The sequence below is a fragment of the Polypterus senegalus genome, chromosome 1 (genome assembly GCF_016835505.1).
Source record: "Polypterus senegalus isolate Bchr_013 chromosome 1, ASM1683550v1, whole genome shotgun sequence".
Classification (NCBI taxonomy): domain Eukaryota; kingdom Metazoa; phylum Chordata; class Cladistia; order Polypteriformes; family Polypteridae; genus Polypterus; species Polypterus senegalus.
Window position 1 is genome coordinate 148,321,958 of NC_053154.1, and position 21,365 is coordinate 148,343,322.

The following is a 21,365-nucleotide window of genomic DNA, read 5'->3' on the forward strand; positions in this document are numbered from 1 at the left end:
AAAACATTCCCAAGGCTTCATGAGAGCCAAGTGGGGAAAAAAGAATCTTTAACTACAATGGTAAATTAGAAAGATTTTCCAGCATCAAACAAAATGGTGCCCTCAACTAATTGTGACAGGGCAAGGAAAGCAACCTTTGAGCAACATTCACAAACAGTGAAAATGCAGTACTAGTTGCGTTTGGAACCATACTGCTTCACATTTGGCTCTGCAATTCTTGGCTTACAACCTACTGTAGTGTTTATGCCTAGAATGCATCTTTGAGCACATTGCGCAAAGAAAAAAGTTTATTCTATTACTGCCAGTTTTTTCAAACACAGCATTTCAATGCTGACAATCTCCAGACTATTTTCTTTTTGAGAAAATAAATAAATAACTGTAAAACATGCTCAATTCAGTGTTTAAGCTACTTTACCTGGGATTGTCAAATGTGAAAGTTATTAAATCAGGAAAGTTAACAAAATTGTCTTAGATAAATTAACACACAAATCACTTTACTGCATTACAAGAACTGCCTGTATTATCTCTTGACATTATTACTGCTGTTATTCAGCCTTTTCTGTATTGTTATATTCTTTGGTGTATTGTGTTCAATTAAAGCCATGTGCTCCTTTAAAAGCTCTTTAATTTTATATTAGTGAGCTTTCTAATGCTCTGTACAGGAGAGTCATTTTTTAGTCAGATTGTGATTACAGATTGTCCATGACATGCAGCCAAAAACATGACTTAATTTGACACACTATCTAGAAAGTGCTCTCACATACAAGATGATTTCCTATACCAGTAGTAAATAAAAGCAATAACAGCAAGGTAAACTGCTAAAACTTAATTTGGACATAGCCCATTTCATGATTGAATTTCAGATTTAGAAGGACTGCCATCACCCTGCCTCTTTTGCATGCCCCACCTCCTGACTGTCTTTTGTTTGGATTTCCTGATCATGGTATGCAAGGGGAAAATACTCAATTAGATGCATTCATGAAGCATCGTAAAATGTTTTAATAAGCTGCTTTGACAGACACACAAATTACAAGAGGAAGTGGATTATGAACCTTTCCATGTAATGTAGTGTGAAACATACACTAAACACAAACACATGGAGCAATGACCAATGCAAATGATTTGTGACTGTCCTCACAGGTGGCGCAGTGGTAGTGCTGCTGCTTTGCATTAAGGAGACTGTGGAAGATTGTGAGGTCGCTTCCCGGTTCCTCTCTGTGTGGATAGCGCTTTGAATACTGAGAAAAGCGCTATATAAATGTAATGAATTATTATTATTATTTCATGTCAGCAACATCCGAGTTTGAAGTAAAAAAAAAAAAAAAATCACTCACCCTCACTGTACTTACCATAACCTTCTACACTCAATTTAATTCTTCTAAAAAGTTAACTAACACTCTCTGCTGAGGTATTCAGCATTCATGCATTCTACACCAAATCAACATATCTTTTTAGTACCTTTGTTTCAGTTTGTGTTAAGTGATACAGATCTACTCTTAGAGTCCTGTGCTTCTGCTTTAATGGTTGGTCCTTGGCCATCTAACTTTTTAACTAACAGCAATACTAAACGTGCTGCATATTGAATGGGTGGAAAAAACAGGGAGCCACTCACTAAAATATTCCCTCTCCAGATACCCTTGCTAAAGCTTCATAATGCTATAGGGTGTAAGGTAGACAGAAACTCTATATATATTGGCATTGAAAGGTACAAGAGGTAAAGACATGTGGCTCTATAAGAGGTAAAGCAAGGAACTTTAAATGCTCTTAAATGTGCCAGTCATTTAAGCACTTGGGCACATGTGCCAGTTTCCTCTTCCCCTACAGCACATGCTCCATCTCTTTTAAAAACAGATCAAGGGTGAAATATAACTACATATTTCTTTATTCCCCATCCATTGCTCCAAATTCCTTTTTATTTGCAGGACACAAAATAACGATAAGGTCAAAATTGTAAATAACAAATAGGGCCATAATACAGAAAATGGTGTAAAAATGTTTAAATTAACATTAATATGAGACTACTAAATACATGGCTAACACATATTAAGTTACTGGACTACAGTAAAAGAAGACACTGTTGTGTTTATGAATTAAGCATGATCACTTCATAGTTAAATCACCCCAGGCTCGATGTCTACATGGATTCTTATACATGAGATGACCAAGAACATAATTAAATTTTTAGAACATTTTGCCTCATCTGGTGGTTGTTTACGTATATGCTTCTAGTAATATATTTATTTGAAAACAAATTGGGTTGTATTATGGTAACACTAAGTAGGAGCCAACCAATCAAACTTTTAACATAAATAGCTCTGGTCTTGAATTTAACTATCTCTTGTAATTATGTTTCAGACCGATTTATGTTTTAAAGCTTTGCATTAACAAAAATGCTGCTGTGCACCATGTATGACAGACCAGGAAGGCTCAATGCTCAGCTCTATTTACATTATACAGTCTAGTATAATGTAAAATAAGCATCACAACCAATTTATGGTGGCTTGTCATTAACACTATGCAACTTGTGAATAATTAGCTATCAAAGTGTAATCTTCTCTACAGGGAGAGAATTTAAGCTGGTGTGTCCATAACACATACAAAATAAGCATTCACTTCGGGTACCTTTTACTGAATATTTAGTGAATGTTTATGCCTTGTTTTTGTTATTCAATACAAAAATGTACTTTTAAATTAAGCAAGATAAAATGCACAGCTTGTTTACTATTAAAATGGGCCAAGTATCACAACAATGTTTATCTTTTAGCTTTTTTCCTTCTTAAAACAACATGGATATGCTGTTACACAATATGTATGCAATTCCAAGGCAGGGATCAGTACTTAATAACATTTTTAACTTGAAAAATGGATGCATTCTGTAAAATTTATGGCTTTTTCTATCTATGGACCGAAGTACCCATTAGCACTATTGTAATCTGCAAACTTTAGAGCACAATTTTATGATGCAAATTAGTATACATTATGATTATGAAGAATTATCTTGGACTGAAAAAATATTGAATTTACTGTATCTTTTATGTCAAACATTATTACAGCATTCTTTACTTTTCTCCAGTAGCTGTAACATAATAATAATTAGGAAATAAACAATTCAACAACTGCCTTATCATTATTCAAAAAGCTACTAGCAAACAATTTTATTTTCTATTCAACTTCTTTTCAAAATATACACACATCATGCCCGCAGAGGATGAATAATGGTGTAAATGGAAGAAACTAAATGCACACTGACCTGCATTTCTGGACACTTGTGATTTATACTAGATTTTAAAGAACTTCTTCAGAAATGCATGCACTGAAGTAATGGCATTCTTAGTGTACATCTTAAGAGTGGAATGATTTTAACTAAAGAACAGGTTATACCATGGAACAACTACAGGTACAATTCCATTACAGCGAATATCTTTGCCCAGAGGGGACTGGGCGGTCTCATGGTCTGGAATTCCTGCAGATTTTATTGTTTTTGTTTTTCTGTCCTCCCTGGCCATCGGACCTTACTCTTATTCTATGTTAATTAATGTTGACTTATTTTTCTTACTGTGTCTTTTATTTTTCTATTCTTCATTATGTAAAGAACTTTGAGCTACATTTTTTGTATGAAAATGTGCTATATAAAGAAATGTTGTTGTTTACAACGAAATTTTCATTACAACAAAGTATTTTTATGGTCCCAACAGTTTCCCTATATGACATGAGTCAATAGAATGTACAAAATACATTCAGCAGATCGTTTCATTACGACGAAGTGCCCAAAAGACCTTGAAATGCCTGAATGAATCATCCACAGAGTAGTTCTCAGTTGTGCACAATGATCCCCAAACAGAAATACTGTAATTTTTTTTTCTTTCTTCGAACTTTCCTCATACCGTTTTTTTTTTTTTTTGTTGCTGTTTTTGTATTCAGTGGTTTTCAACGATACCTTTTGCAATTTATTGTTCGGCAACATTTGAAAAACATCCATTGGAATTTAACTCATTGTCACCCTCCTATAGAAATGGCAGATACAAAAAACGATAACAATTCATATTAGAAAAAAGAAAAAAAAAACTTTACATTTTTGCAGCTCTCGATTGCAGCAAAAAGAAAAAAGACATTGCCAGAGAATTCCATGAAGACCGAGCAAAAAAAGAAGAAAAATCTCGGGTTGCAAACGCATGCAAACGGCTGTATTTGAAGACATCGAAAAAGCATTTTCTATGTGGTTCAGTGATGCCCATTCAAGAAACATTCCTATTAATGTGGCACTTATTCATGAAAATGTGAGGTTTCTAAACTCTCTTGGGACTTCCCCCCAACTGCACAACAGGCCGAAGTGCGATCACCGTGTCTGTGGAAGAGTTTTTATCCATTGCCAGAGCAAATGGTCTCTCTGCTGTGGATCTACATCGAAGCAAACAGAAAAGATCTCGATGGGTGATGCAAGGAACATTGTAAATGCAGGGAACCGTATTACTTGGCTACTAACCTGGCCATGACCCTGCCTGACTGCGTATAGAAGAGTGGCAGATCCCACAACAATAAATAACCCTGCTGCTACTGCTTCAAGCTGAATAAAGCTGGTTTTACTAAAGTACTGAGACTAAGCCTTGTGTTTTGGGGTGCAAGACAAGGACTTATAGCGCAATCCCTATATTTTATGATTTGCTTCTTTGGCGCTTCACTGCAGCGCTGTAAGCCTGCTGTTACTCTGCCCCGGCAACGAACAAACAATCTTTCAAAAGACGCGGCAATCGCGCTTCGAGACTCACTTCAGCTTGTCGTTCCCGTTAGGTGGGGAGTGGGGGGGATCCCAAAAGAGTTCAGAAATCTCACAATATGAAGATTGATAACTGTGCTGCACACAACATGGTTTCACATTTAGATAATGTTCGTGTTGAATTCTTCCCACCCAATTACACAGCAGTGCTTCAGCCACTGGTTTTGGGTATCATTCGCATCCTAAAAGTGTATTATCGCAAGGAAATTCTGAGAAAAATTCATGTTAACATAACTTGTAGACAGGAGGAGTTTAAAATTAAAGCAATTGAAATGATTGCAAATGCCTGGATGAAAGTTAAAGAAAGCACTATAGTGACAAATACAGAATCTCATCACTACGAAATTTTCATTAAAATGAAATATTTATTAGGTTCCTGGAAGTTAACTGTAACAGAATTTTGAATGTTTATAATTAAACTGACTACTTTATAATGACAAAAGGTGAATTATTTGAAAACTTGACAAAAAAGCTCCCTCTTAAATTGTCTGTGTATCTATCATACTTTGTATGGATTAAATGATTTGTAAGTGCAAGAGAAAAATGAGAGGAAGTGTCACTAGTTCACCATACCTTCTGAAGTCATACCCTCTTTTCTGAACTTCAACATACCAAAACGTCCACAAAATAATAAACATGGCTAAATCCATGTGATTAAACAGTTTTCACTCATGTCATAACATTTCTAAGAGATATGTCCTGCTGCACTGCTCAAATGACAGTTTTGACAAAACCAGGTCAAAAGTATTTAGTTTGTTAGTTTTAGCTGTGAAAATGAAATGGCAATTTGGCTAACCACAAAAAAAAAAAAAAAATCAATATACAAAAAGTACAAAGAAAATGTGGTTTATTATTTTAGTCAGAGTCTAGTACATTAAGTGCATGTTTTCGCTGTACATGTTTTTGATAATTTCACCATGTGTTCTTTGCATTTAGTGCTTAATGCAAAGCACCTGAAGACATCACAAATAAATACAGAAAACCAGGGTTCATCAAATACCTGTTTGGTTTGGGCTCTGCCAGTCTGCTGAGAAGACTCGATATAATGGCCTTTATCATCATCCGTATCTATAAAGAAACAGAAAAGATGGAAACATGATGCATGATTATATGAAGCTATACAGTTTTTAGATCTGCTTAGCATTTTCTTTTGAGCCGAAATATAAATATTAAGATAAAGAATTTGTATTTGAAATTTAAAATGAACATGTGTAAATTAATATCTATGGTTAAAGTACTTAAAAAGAAAATTATGCTTTCTTGTAACAATTTAAAAATACATACAATTAAAAAAATAAGTATTTCTTACATTTTTTAGAATATCCTTGAGCAACAGAGTGTTCATGCTTAAGACGCTGCTGTGTTTTCATAGTGTTTTGAGTCTGGTAGCCTCCTCCAGATCCATGTTTACTTGACTGGTGCAAAAATAGGGAAACATTTTCAGTGTTTAAGCGTGGATAACTTGTAAGTATGTTTTAGAATGACATAAAACAATTATTCAGCATGAACAGCAGTGTACATTAATATCTAGGATTTATTGGAAAAAGATGATGGTTTAATGATCATTAACTCTGTTCACCAAACTGGCTTACAGTTCCCTTACACACACAAGTGGAGACTCAATATCTTTCACAGACGGAGTCTAATTCAAGGAATATAAAATGTTATCAATTGATGTGCTGCTGTTAGTTGCTGGTTGCAGAGGGCCTATGACTAATAGTACTTTAAATTTCTTAAACATACCATTTTTGAAGGAAGTACTCAATGGACAGTTAAAATCCCTCAAGTTTCAAGGTAAAACCTTTGAGTGCTTTGGACCTAGATGGAGAGCCAATGTGATGTGTTGCAGATAAAATATAGTGTAAACAAACACTGAACCATTATAATGTGCAGATAATGCAGCTGAGAGGTTGTTTTAGTAGTGCCTAACTGATAAGGATGTTGATATGCAAGTAGCAAAAATGACAGATTACCAACAAATATTGTACCGATATTGCTAGTGTGTTATAAACTTGATGCATTAGGATTAAAGGTCAAGACAGAGGTAAAAAAAAAAAAAAAAAAATTAGGGGTAACTGTTGACTGTAACCTGAATTTTAAATCACATATTAATTAGATCACTAGGACAGCATTTTTTCACTTAAGAAATATAGCAAAAGTTAGACCTCTTATATCATTGAAAGATGCTGAGAAATTAGTTCACGCTTTTGTTTTCAGTCGACTAGATTACTGTAACGCACTCCTCTCAGGACTACCCAAAAAAGACATAAATCACTTGCAACGAGTGCAGAATGCAGCTGCTAGAATCCTAACTAGGAAAAGAAAATCCGAGCACGTTTCTCCAGTTTTGATGTGACTACACTGGTTACCTGTGTCATTCAGAATTAACTTTAAAATACTGCCTATGGTTTACAAAGCCTTAAATAATCTCGCTCCATCTTATATATTGGAGTGTCTGACATCTTACGTTCCAAATCATAACCTTAGATCTTCAAATGAGTGTCTGCTTAGAATTCCAAGAGCTAAACTTAAAAGAAGTGGTGAGGCGGCCTTCTGCTGCTATGCACTTAAAATCTGGAATAGCCTGCCAACAGGAATTCACTAAGCTGATACGGTGGAGCACTTTAAAAAAAACTTCTAAAAACTCATTACTTTAACATGGCTTTCTCATAACTTCATTTTAATTTAATCCTGATGCTCTGCATATTCAATTAATTATCATTACAATTCATGGTGGCTCCAAAATCTGTACTAACCCCTACTCTCTCTTCTGTTCTTTTTCCGGTTTTCTGTGGTGGCGACCTGCGCCACCACCTAATTAAAGCACTGTGATGTTCCTACATTGATGGATTAAAAGCTAGAAGTCCACGTGACCGTCATCATCAAGTCCTTCCATGAGAACCCTGAATACAATTTATGTTAGGTAGAATGTCTAGAGGGGGCTGTGTGGTCTCATTGCCTTGATCCCCTGCAGATTTCATTTTTTCTCCAGCCGTCTGGAGTTTTTTTTTTTGTTTTTTTCTGTCCTCCTTGGCCATCGGACATTACTTTTATTCTATGTCAATTAGTGTTCTCTGATTTTAATTCTTACTTTGTCTTTTTTCTCTTTCTTCATCATGTAAAGCACTTTGAGCTACATTATTTGTATGAAAATGTGCTATATAAATAAATGTTGTTTTTAAGTGTAGGGGAAATTAAGTACAGTATGTGACGTTTTCATAAGAACATGTTTTAATTACAGTTTTTTTATTTTAATAAGCCTAAAGCACAGAGACATATAATGTTTGCCATTCTCTTTCAAATGCACACTACATATAGCATAAGCACCAGTGCCTAATGGTTAAACTGATACTGATAAAGACAATAATATAGCCCATGCTGACTGAAGAAAGCAGTACAAAACTGGAAAATGTATATACAATAAAACAAAAGGACACTATGTAAAGTGTCACCATAAAAAATAGTTTCTACTTCATGTATTATTTCATATGCCCAGCTGACTGAAATGTGTTATTTTGCTTTTCATTAATAAATACTGATGCAGTTTTTTGCTCCATGGCCACACAAATATTGAATGAGTTTGTTTGTTTTTTTGATTGAAAAGGTATGCAAAATTATTTTTATTTTCAGTCAGGTTATATTAATCTATCTGTGGCTTTTGGGGGTAAAGCAGTAGAGATGCATTATCAGAATGTTGAGCTGATGAGCCATTAGTTAGAATAAAAATTTTCAAGTGCCACTTGGTATAGCCTTGGCGGTTGCAGTACTGAAAATATGCAAGGCAGGTCTAGTGTTAACCACAGCAGGTTTAACCAGGGAAGTCATAAAACATTTTTCACAGCTTATATGGGGCCAGTAAGAAGCATGTAATACACAAAGGGTCTGACTTATAAAACAAAAACTATTAGACATTTAATTTCATACAGTTGTGTAAAAATAAAGCATGTTCAATTTATAAGGATGTGTAACATATCAAGATTTCTTTGACACAGACAACAAAATACCCATTAATTTGACAAGAGCAAATAAACTCACAGCTAGAGCATTTTAGGAAAGCTTGTCATTTGCATAAAAAGTGATTGAGTCACTCCAAAGCCAAAGTAACACGTGCAAGCTGTTTCAAGATCAAGGGATTCCAGTTATTTTTTGGAGCAAGAACTAACAAGTTTAGAAGATGCTATTGAGTCCAGCACAAACACATGCTGGCATGCGTTTATTGACAAACTGTCTTATTAAGTAATCTCTATAATTTGCAGCAGCAAATCTCTATGCTATGGAAAGGCAAACTTCTGCTCTTTCAAAAGATAACAGACTGGGCCTTCCAAAAATTAGGCCAAATAAAAACCCGCACAGCTCTTTGATAAGAAAACAGATGCTAAAATGGGGGTGAATGGTTATTTGCAAATTCTCATTATGTAAGTACACTGTTAAGAAATAGCTGCAGCATACAGAGACAATTGTATCTGAAAGTGAAACCTCTGAAATTCTTTACTGGATAAATGCCTAACCATAGAAAAAAAAGACAATCTTACTTATTGAGTGTAAACTTTTGGCGCAGTTGAAGAAGGCAGTTCAACAGCCATTTCGGCAGGGTGAAGACAATGGGTAAATGTAGAAAAACACAGAATACAGCCATCTCAACAAAAAAAACTGGGAACTCCACATAACAATAAGTAAACAAATGACTTTATGCATCCTGTGTAAAAATGCGCTTTGTTTCCAGTCCCGGGGATGATGAAATGACCATTAACAATGAATACGCAATTCCATGTGCTTCAAAAATGTAAAATTCACCTGCATTCATTACCACCTTGTGCATATCAGTCAAGGGGAGTGACTTTTCAAACTGAGACCTTTTATACTAGAACAATAATTTCAAAAGCATGCTTCGCTTTGAATTGGTTCAGCGTCAGAATATCAGTACAGGCTCAACAGATACCAACGCATATGTAGAGACCCAGTAATGGCCCAATATATCAGCGTCCAATATTATCGGTCCGCCCTAGTATTTAGTTTAACATAAATAATGAGTATGTATTTGTATACTCTAAGTTATCAGAGCAATGCATACAAAACTCTATTCCTCTTACATTTATTTACAGGCAAGTGACTTTTTTTTTCCCATTTTCTTTTTTAGTTAACTTACCTAAAACGACTGGAGAGGTTAGCTGGTGCACAAGTGGCTTGTGCACACGCACCTCTCCCAACGTTTGACTAACTTGTATTGGGGATCTGTTTTGCCATCAGGAGCGGCTGTTGGACAAGTAAGAAAAGAAACATACAAAAAATACGAGTCAAAGCAACCTCTCCCAAGGTAAATTTGAAATAGTAAACTAATCCATAATTGATGCTGCATACAATGTTCCTCCATTTTAAAATAGATGAATTTTAAAAATTTGCCAGATGATTACAATTAGGGGCTTTCTGTGCTTTATTTGAAATATATCAATGAAAAAGTAACTTTTCTGACAAATTTCAACTGACAATTTCACTGGGACCTGAGTTATTTCATATGGAGAGACAGACAGAAAGAACAATCGCACGAAAAGTGTTTTTCACATTTATTAAAGTAAAACCTTCCTTGTTGCTAATCAGAAAAAAAAAAAAAATCACAAAATATAATGGCAGCAAGTTAAATAAAATATTTTGTATTATATGAAACTGAGATTAAATATACAATCTCATTATTACTGAACCATCTAGTGTTGTTGCCCATCTAACAAAGAAATTTGACATATTTACCAGTAATGAACTGGTTTGGTTGTCCTACTACACAAGTAATCATGTACATCTAAGTAGGGGAATGTACCAGATTTAATATTTAGAACTCCTTCATTGTGTTGCATATCAGCACTGGTATTTATTTATTCATTTATCCCAAAGACAGCAGGAATGCTAATGATGAATGTAGTTTTTTTTGTTTTAAAAGTCAAATTTTGCTCCCACTGTCTGTATGTCTATATATATATGTCTATATATATATATATATATATATATATATATATATATATATATATATACCTTACCAGAATAATGAAAATGACAGTGTTGGCTCATCAGTATCAGAAAAATTAAAGTTTATAAACTTTGTTTTCATGTTTATAAAAAAATAAATTGCACAATAATCAATATATTTATCTAATGAAAAGAAAACGTTTCATATTAACCAAAGGAACTGACTACATGTCGCCAACTTTCACTTGTTAGCATGAATTACCACATTTATTTAACTGATGGTATACATGTTAAAAACACAAATATTCTAATTCTTTTGGTGCTGGATTTGCGCCTCAATTTCACAGATTTCAGACAGTCATCTATAGGAACAGCTTGACCATGAAGACTGCATGATAATCATTTATTGTAGCAATTGACTAAACTTTTATTCTTCTACTGTGGCTGTAGGTTTTAGGTCCTACCAATTTCACAATCAGTTAGTTATTGTCCACCTAATTGATCTCACTGTTTAATAAGCTTGTCATTTTTCTTCTTCTTCTATTACTCAGCATTCAGAACAGAGTGGTATTGTGAGATTTGCATGTATACAAAATTTTGAAATATTTAGAAAAGCACTATCCTTGTAGGGTGGCACGGTGGCGCAGTGGTAGCGCTGCTGCCTCGCAGTTAGGAGACCCGGGTTCGCTTCCCAGGTCCTCCCTGCTTGGAGTTTGCATGTTCTCTGCGTGGGTTTCCTCCGGGCGCTCCGGTTTCCTCCCACATTCCAAAGACATGCTGGTTAGGTGGATTGGCGATTCTAAATTGGCATTAGTGTGTGCTTGGTGTGTTTGTGTGTATCCTGTGGTGGGTGGGATTGGCTCCCGTGACCCTGTGTTTGGATTCAGCGGGTTGGAAAATGGATGGACTATCCTTGTAAAACTCATGAATGTTTACTTCATTACAATAAAAGCTTAGTAACCCCAGTTCTGGTATTTATTAAAAGATGCCAAAATATAGAAACTGTGAAAATAAAAGCTTGCTTAATTAAGATAGTGGTACAATTAAAAGGCAAAAGATGATGGGGATGAAAATCTCAATGGTTACCCTGGACTGAACTAGGAAACCACTGATTTAGCTGATGAACTGCTGGCTCCTTTGTGTTTCATCGTTAATTGGCAGTTAGTTATGAGAACAAGGAGCAATTAAAAACAGTGAATACAACTGTTTAAGACTGAAAAAAAGTTTTGGGAATCTTAATGAGAGAGTTAACCAAAATAAAGCACAACAATGCTGCTTCAGCAGAACTAAATGGGTTCTAATAAACCCTTAACTAATCGCACCATTTCTCATCTCAAAAGTATCCACATGGTGTACTTTATGTACCAGTGTTAAAATGGTACACTCTGGAGCAGGTTTTCTCCAAAGACCTCTCTATTTGTCTGCATTCATCCTTCCCTCAAGTCCAACCAATCTCCCTGTCACTGCCTCAGAGAAGTACCCCCATACCTTGATGCTGCCACCAGCATGCTTAATTGAAGGGATTGTAGTGGGCAGGTGGTGATTAGAACATTAGAACAACCTAGACGAGAACAGGTCATTCTGCCCAACAGTCCTATCCACTTAATTCTTCTAAAAAAAACACTGATTTGAAAGTCCCTAATGTACTACCGTCTACGACACTACTTAGTAACTTACTGCAGAATCTATGGCCATTTATGTAAAGAAAAATGTCCTAATGTTTGTGCAAAATTTATCATTAGGTTTCCAACTATGTCCCTGTGTTCTCAATGAACTCATTTTAAAGTAACAGTCTTGACCCATTGTACCAATTCCCTGCATAATTTTAAACACTTTAATCATGCCTCCTCTTAATCTTCTTTCGCTATAACTGAAAAGGCTCAGCTCTTTCAGTCTTTCCTCATTTAATCACCAGTAGCCCGGAAATAAGCCTAGTTGCTCTTCTATGGACATTTTTTGCACTGCTTTGTCATTTTTGTAGTGTGGAGACAAAAACCGTTTGCAGTTCTCCAGATGAGGCCTCACCAGTGCGTTATAAGCTTGAGCATAACCTCCTTGGACTTGTACTCTACACATCATGCTATATAACCTAACATTCTGTAATGATTCAATGGATTCCAGATTATCTGCAAATCCACCTAGCTTGGTGGGATCTGCAAACTTAACCAGTTTGTTTCTTATATTTCTATCCAAATAATTTATATTTATAATATAATAATATTAAAAAATATTATTAAAATAAAAATAGCAGCGGCCCTAGCACTGACCCCTGTGGAACACCACACTTATCAGCCAATTCTGATAGGGTTCCTCAAAACATTACCCTCTGCTAACCTGTGCCTGAGCCAATTTTGCAGCAATCTACATACATCACCCTGAATTCCCACTTCTTTTAGTTTGATGCCCAACCTCTCATGTGGCACCTTATCAAATGATTTCTGAAAGTCAAGATAAATAATATATGCTCCACTTTGATCATATCCTTTTGCTGCTTCTTCACAGAATTCCAGGATGATGGTAAAACATTACCTTCCTCTTCTGAACCCATGCTGACTAATCAGTAAAATTCCTGTTCTTGTCACATGTTGCCCGCTCTTTCCCTTAATAAGTCCTTCCATTGAATTACCTGTTATGCATGTTAAGCTTACTGGCCTATGGCTGCTTGGATCTGCCCAATCACCCTTTTAATAAAATGGGATATTATTTGCCATTTTCTAGCTCTTTGGAATTTCTCCAGTGTGCAGTGACTTCCTAACAATGTGTCAAGGGTTTACCTATGTACTTGCTAACCTCCTTAAGAACTTGAGGATAAATGCTAGTTGGTCCTGGCGATTTGCTTGATTTCAGTGATGAGCAGTGCCTGGTCTTTACCAAACATAGTGGTTGAAATCATGCCCAAACAGTGAAATATTTGTCTCAACAGACCACAGAATGTTTTACCTCATGTTCTTAGAGCCCTTTAAGTATTGTTTGGCAAAGTCTAATATGACTGTCATTTGCATCTTACTTAAGGGTGTGTTCAGTTTGATTGATGGAGCACTGCTGAGATGGTCATCCTTATGAGATGTTCTTTCAGCAGAATACTTCTGAAATTCTTGTAGAGTTACCACCTCCCTGACCAAGGTTTGCCCATTGTGCTCCTGGGACATTTTAAAGCTTTAGAAATGGTTTTATACTTTTGCCATCGATGCCTCACCACAATTTTATATGGGAGGAAGGGGGGTCTACAGAGTGTACTTTGGACTTAATGGCTTGAGTTTTGTTCTTACAAGCAATGTAAATTGTGAGACCATATACAGACATGTGTACATCTTTCTAAACCTTGTCCAACCATTCAATATCTATACATGTCTCAAGGAGATTTAAAGCTAACAGGATGCATCTCACTACAATTTGGAGTCCCAAAGCAAGGGGTCTGAAAATTACTATATATAAAATGAGAGATTTCAGTTTTTCATTTTGAGTAAATTTGCAAACCTTTCTGAAAACATATTTTAACATTATTGGCTACTGAAAGTAGACTGATGGTTAAGAATGGATTCACATGTAATACAGAAATACTCAAGTCGCTTCCTTATGGGGAAAACCCTTCACCCCTAGCTTTATCACTTGTAACCCACTACCAAGTCCCATCTGCCCTTATATCACACTAACATACTTTTCCAATTTTCCAACTGAACAAAAATATGACTACAATATATTTAAATCACAACCGTTTTATCTCAGAAACATCTAGATGAATCCTCCCAAACAAAGAAAACTCTTAGCATAACAAATGAGACATTAACTGATGACTTAAGACAGCTTTCTGCAGTTCAAAAAAAAAAGAATATTCCTAAACTTACACTGTCCTCCCAGAGCGGCAAAGAACTTGTAGGATTTCCAGACATTTGTAATGAATGCCACACACTTGAATATTCATCATCTTTATCCTGAATCAAAAACAAACAGAAAGAAAGTACATTTTACTTCTGTCTCAATGACTGAAAAATGTATCTATAAAACATTTTGTTCTTAATAACTGAGAAGTTTACCTTCTGTATATTTTTTTGGTTAATCATTCTTTGTGGTCCATGCCAGTTTATTTGATTTTCAATTTTGGGATTACTTTGTTGTTTTCCATTAAGCTGCTAAACAACAGGAGGTTGTTATTTGGCTTAGATATACAATAATATTTTTACAATAAGTTGAACGGTAGATTAAAAGTTACACAATACCTTAGTAGGTACAAATGGTGAACGTGGAGAGTGGTTAAGGCCACCAATTTGTACCTTCTGTGTGCTAAAGTATGCTGCTGCTGGTTGTTGTTGTGGTTTCACTATGGCAGTCAGCCTCTGACCTCCATATTCAAGCCGATAACCATGTGACAGATTTATTAAGGCACTTGGAGAAAGTCTGTATCCACGGCCTGGTGAGCACCTTAGTCCAAAACCATAAATGTAAACATTTTAGCATTCAGAAATAGAAAGAACTGCAGTACAAGAGGAGTTTTGCTTTGGAAAATATGTTAAGCACCAAAAACAGTATGAACCCATTTCTGCGATAACCATGACATTCCAGCCAAGTAAAAAAAAAATCTCTTGTATTGTGTGGGTCAAATATCAAATGAAATTATATAAAGGTAACTACATTTCTTGTCACTACATGATTCCCATTTCTAACGTGACTTTTGAGAATATATAATATTTGAGAATATCATCATTTTTGATATAGAACATACTCTTTTTATTATTTTAAAAATAACACATCAGAAGGGACACAAACTATTCAAAGATTTAAAGCTAAAATGTTAGAAGTGTTTCTTAAAAAGATATTTACTTGCTCACCTTATTGTGAGGCCACCTGGAAATTCTTCATCAAAGACTACTTCATAAAGTATTTCAGATTCTCTGTCAGCTAATTTAAAGCAAACACAAATAGTAATGAGGTGGGAACATTTTTTTTAACAGTCTCTTAAACTTTGTCAATAAAAATGTTAACAATAAATGGTTTGGTTGCTGATACTTAGATACACTACAAACACCAATGTCCAAACCACAATAACCTTTAAATGCAATTTGGATTAATCAGGTTTTTTCCTCTTAACTGCCATAGGGTAAAGTGGCATTTCTCTCTCTTTTCTTTGGTATGGCATGACCTGAGTGGATGTTTTTATTAATTTTGTATTACTCACCAAAATGTCTACACACAAAGTTTGGCAAGTGTAAAAAATAATTTCTTTATTGTTGTCAAATTTCATATAATACATGTTGTACCTGACAATAATACATACAGTTTTCTCCTGATAATGTGACAGTTCAAGGCTCACAGTATATTAAAAAAAAATGCAAGAATCAAATTACAAGCGTGCTCTCATCTCATTTGTTACTTTAACCTACAATAAGAAAAAAGGGTATTTAATTTCAGAAACACTTTCTTGATTTTTGAGATTCCCTTTGTAAGCAGTAAAAATCATGTAAGCAAATACTCTTATTTAATATATTTTTGATATCTCCTGGGGCATCATGTATAACGCAGTGCGTAGAACTCACACTATAACAAGGCGTAAGCACAAAAGCAGGAATGTGCGTATGCAGTGAAAATTCCAGATGCATAAATCTGTAGATACACAAACTTTCACGTTCTTCCGATACATAAATCCCGGTCAACGTGAAAAGTAACGCACGTGCACGCGTCAGCTGTCCCGTCCCAACTCCTCCCAGAATTACGCCTCTTTGAATATGCAAATCAATATAAATTGCCCTTAAGCTCAGTGTTCTGTGAAAAGACAATGGCAAAACCACGAGGAAAAATAGAACAATTTCAGCGAATACCAAGTGGAGGCAAGGAAAAACTATTTTTGGGTTTAAACAGTGGTATAAGCAACAAAAGGAAGTTGATCAAGTGACATGACGTGTCAGAGAAACTCGAAAGCTCAAGTTCACAAAGTCACACAGTGCCCGAAATAAAAAAGAAGTTGTCACATATCAAAGTCGCCATAAAAAGGCGAGTCGTATCCAACCGTCTGTGTGTCATATGAAAGCTTATTAGGGTACAGAAGAAAAAAAATTTACACAGTGGGGAAAAAGCACGAAATGTCAACTTTATTCTCGAAATTGCCTCTTTAATCACGTAGTTTATTTTGTCATTAAAGTAAAACATCATAAACTTAATCTTAAAATCTTTTAATTTACTAGTTTCTCAAATCCCACCGTAACTAAAGTAGCACGTTAAATGCTTTGTTTTGTATTTGATCTTCTATTTGCTCTGTGTGTGTGAATCACTACGTGCTTTTAAAACCGGCTTTCTCTTCCTCCGACAGGACACAGAATCCATTACATTCGTGATATTACAGCTCTCTGAATAACTAAAATATTGAGACGTATATGTGATATTTTCATGATGATAGGAGTTAAAGCACGTTATTAAACATGGGGACACGGTGGCGCAGTGTGCGTGACCTTCGATGAAATAATTTATTGTAGCAGTACTGTCTCTTTCAAATGTACTAATCCCCAATTCCTGTCCTTCCTTTTCTTTCTCCAAATACCCAATCGCCACACAATCAGCTCTGTAATAGATGTTAAGCCATCTGTAAGCTTCTAACGCTGATTCTTCAAAACTGTTAAGGAACATTGAAATATCTTTGTTTAATTATTCTATCCTTTACGCCAGTCCCAGTGAAGTATATAGTGCGAGGCAGGAACAATTTGTGAATGGAGCGCCAGATCCTTGCTAGCGTAGCAACACCGTGTCCTTTAATTATTAACAATACAGATTATTTAAATGAAGTTAAAGTTTTATGTATATAATATAATAAACATATTTTGCTGCATTTCATCTTAAAAATGATATCATCATCATATGTAAATACGCGCTTTATAAAGTGGCTCAGGTTGTGCAATGTTATAACTGTAGTGCAAGTTTACAGTGAGGTGACTGTACTTATAAGTACAAGCAGTTCTACAAGAAGCACTTGATTGAGTGCGTTTAGAGCTCTTGGGATGAAACTCTTTCTGAACAGCGAGGTCTGTACAGGAAAGGTTTTGAAGCGCTTGCTGTGTGAGAAGCAGTTCAAATAGGAAGCATGGCTGAGGCAGCGTGTGCTTGGTGCTATATACAGATAATTCTCTTTCTGATCAGCTGCTCCGAGTGGGGCAGTGACAGTAATATGGAAAAAGATGATCTGCTGAGGCAACCCCTAACGGGAGCAGCTGAAAGAAGAAGAAGAAGGTGCAGTGAGATTAACAACGCTAAAGCAGCTATGGTATTTGGAATAGTCTGACCATTCCGTGGACCATTATATTGTTACAGGTTAATTACAATCAGATACATTAAACTAATAAACAATATGTGGTGTGACAGACTGGGGGTGCTATCCCTCCCTTGAACCCTCAGACAATATGTCAGACACGAGATAAAAGTCCAAATAATGGATTTATTATAATAATAATAATAATAATAATAATAATAATAATAATGTGCACAAAGCACCCTCCTCTCCACAATACTCATATACAGTGAACCCTCGTTTATCACGGTTAATCCGTTCCAGACTCTACCGTGATAAATGAATTTTCACGAAGTAGGATTCTTTATTTATAAATCGAATATTTTTGCAGAGTATAGAAAACCTGTTTACAACCTTCTAAATACGTTTTTTAACATTATTAGAGCCCTCTAGACATGAAATAACACCCTTTAGTCACCATTACACTCGTATTACCCAATATATTAGACAAAATAAGAGAAAATAAGACATATTAGACGTTACAAATATCATATTACTAGGCACTCGCCTTTTAAAGGCGACCGACTTTTATCCTCAATTTTTGTGCGCTCCATGTGTACATAAGGCATGTAAGTGTAGGGAATGAGAACATCAAAGTGCCCATTCATAACATCTCACAAAAGTTTTTTTTTAATCCCCTCAAGTGCCTGTCCAAAGTCGTACAATGTCAGCCCGAATCTGTACCGCTGAAGACGGAGTTTCATGCACTAAATAAGCTTTAGATGAGAATAAGCAAGCACCATCTCCCCTGATATTTACTATGCGGTGAGGCATTTGTACTCCATCAACATTAATTATTTCCAGAGACATAATTTTGTCTATTTTTCCAGCGCATCGCGCACAAAGGCAAGGGAATGATGAGAGCACCAGAACTCTGCTCACATCGCGTCGCTTCGTACCGACTTTTACCCTCAATTTTTGTGCGCTCCATGTGTACATCAGGCATGTAAGTGTAGGGAATGAGAACATTAAAGTGCCCATTCATAACATCTCCCGAAAACCTACGTTTTTTTTTTTCTCCTCAAGTGCCTGTCCAAAGTCGTACAATGTCAGCCCGAATCTGTACCGCTAAAGACTGAGTTTCATGCACTAAATAAGCTATAGATAAGAATAAGCAAGCACCATCTCCCCTGGTATTTACTACACGGTGAGGCATTTGTACTCCATCAACATTAATTATTTCCAGAGACATAATTTTGTCTATTTTTCCAGTGCATCGCGCACAAAAGCAAGGGAATGATGAGAGCACCAGAACTCTGCTCACATCGCGTCGCTTCGTACCTCAAGCTGCAAGTAATAAGTCTGTAATAAGCGGAATACCGCTACGCTTTGCACTCACGGGATGGAAAAACAATCCCAAACGCTTTTATATAATAGATTATTGTACTGTACATTTAATTACACACAACCCACTAACCTATGAAGGCACAACCTCAGTAGGAGAGTCTTCAGAGGTGGTGCAGTATCTTCAGCAGGTGCGTTGTTGTCTTCAGTGAAGAAGTACTAGGAGTAGGCAGTGGGTGTCTGGGTGCGCGGCTGAAGAACATCTTGATAGGCAGTTGCTGGCGCGGTCTTTTCATATGCGTGAGGAGGTTTTTGTAGGGTATTGCCATCTTTAATCATATCCAAGAGTTTCACCTTCTCCTGGATAGTAAGCATCTTCCTCCAGCGCTTAGTTTTATTGTCAGAAGGCTTAGAAAAAGCAGCACGTTTAGGAGCCATCGTGGGGCTTAGATAAAAGTTCTCAGAAAGCGCATGCGTAGTGACGTAAGCGTGTATGAGAAAAAAATCGCGATAGAGTGAAGCCACGAAAGTCGAAGCGTGATATAGCGAGGGATCACTGTAAATCAACAATACAATAGCCAATAATCAATCCTCCACTCTCCCAGACACGCTGCCACCCTGCCAACCAGCTCAGCTCGTTTGTCTGGGATTTCCCAGAGTCCTTTACAGTCCTTGACCCGGGAGTGTTTCACTCCTCTCAGTCCATGTGATTGGCAATACTTTCGGGTCAGATAAAAACTTTTCTTTTTCATCCCGGAAGTACTGTACATCATTTCCTCTGTTCCTGTGACCAGGACGTTCTTCTGGGGTATAGGGCAAATACAAGTCTCTGAGCCTCCCTGCAGCGTCCCCTTGCGGCCCCCATGGTATCCAGCAGGGTTGTGAAGGCAAACCCCAACCCCGGGATAAACAGCCAGCCATCATTCACAGCGGTTAATTTCAGTGTATTTATAAAGCCGCGTCAGGGATGTGCATCTGAAAAAGAAAGGATAACCACACAGGAACAGTAGCACTGTTTGACAATGGGTGCTGCCAGTCTGCAAAACCGAGTGGAGAACTTACGTACGCCAGGGTAAGATGTACCATGGAAATGTGTGTAGCTTTACGCCAAGTTTAGGTATTATACATCAAGATTTGAACGTGGAAACTTTTTTACGCAACATTTTTCTGCACACACTGTTTATACATGAGGCCCCTGATGTGGACAATATGTCATCTACCCATCTTGTAACTTTAAAAGTGTATTTTTTCAAGGAAACCTGACATTATTTACTTTCTAAAATACTGTGGAAGTCACTACTTGAACTGTGTTAATAAAAACAGTAGCAGAAACAGAGAATAAAGTTTTTCCATGTATACACTTCATTTCTACAAGAATATACTAAATACTGAAAATCACTACAGCAACATCTCGTTATTCACTTAATAAGCAACATGCAAAACCTGGTTAGCTTCCTGTCAGCCTAAACTGGGAGGATACAGTGGGGCAAAAAGTGTTTAGTCAGCCACCAATTGTGCAAGTTCTCCCACTTAAAAAGATGAGAGGGGCCTGTAATTTTCATCAAAGGTATACCTCAACTATGAGACAAAATGAGAAAAAAAAATCCAGAAAAATCACATGATTTTTGGAGAATTTATTTGCAAATTATGGTGGAAAAAAAGTATCTGGTCAATAACAAAGGCTCATCTCAATACTTTTCTGTAAGTCTTCATAAGGTTTTCACACACTGTTGCTGGTATTTTGGCCCATTCCTCCATGCATATCTCCTCTAGAGCAATGATGTTTTGGGGCTGTCGCTGGGCAATACGGACTTTCAACTCCCTCCAAAGATTTTCTATGGGGTTGAGATCTGGAGACTGGCTAGGCCACTCCAGGACCTTGAAATGCTTCTTATGAAGCCACTCCTTCGTTACCTGGATGGTGTGTTTGGGATCATTGTCATGCTGAAAGACCCAGCCACATTTCATCTTCAATGCCCTTGATGATGGAAGGAGGTTTTCACTCAAAATCTGACGATACATGGCCCCATTCATTCTTTCCTTTACACAGATCAGTCATCCTGGTCCTTTTGCAGAAAAACA

General features: G+C 36.4%; 1 protein-coding gene across 3 annotated transcripts in view; it reads right to left on the minus strand.

The window, feature by feature from the left end:
• xrn1 (5'-3' exoribonuclease 1) overlaps window positions 1-21,365 on the minus strand; it is a 128,690-nt gene that overhangs the window by 31,486 nt on the left and 75,839 nt on the right. The window contains exons 30-35 of one of the 3 annotated variants that reach the window (XM_039760378.1): window positions 15,556-15,625; window positions 14,947-15,148; window positions 14,764-14,856; window positions 14,575-14,661; window positions 6,084-6,189; window positions 5,775-5,842 (exon numbers count right to left, since the gene is read on the minus strand). In XM_039760378.1, the coding sequence (XP_039616312.1) occupies window positions 5,775-5,842; window positions 6,084-6,189; window positions 14,575-14,661; window positions 14,764-14,856; window positions 14,947-15,148; window positions 15,556-15,625 (626 nt within the window). Of the gene's footprint in view, window positions 1-5,774; window positions 5,843-6,083; window positions 6,190-9,949; window positions 10,028-14,574; window positions 14,662-14,763; window positions 14,860-14,946; window positions 15,149-15,555; window positions 15,626-21,365 lie in introns of those variants that run through there. The other 2 variants (XM_039760370.1, XM_039760383.1) reach the window with 2 other exon arrangements.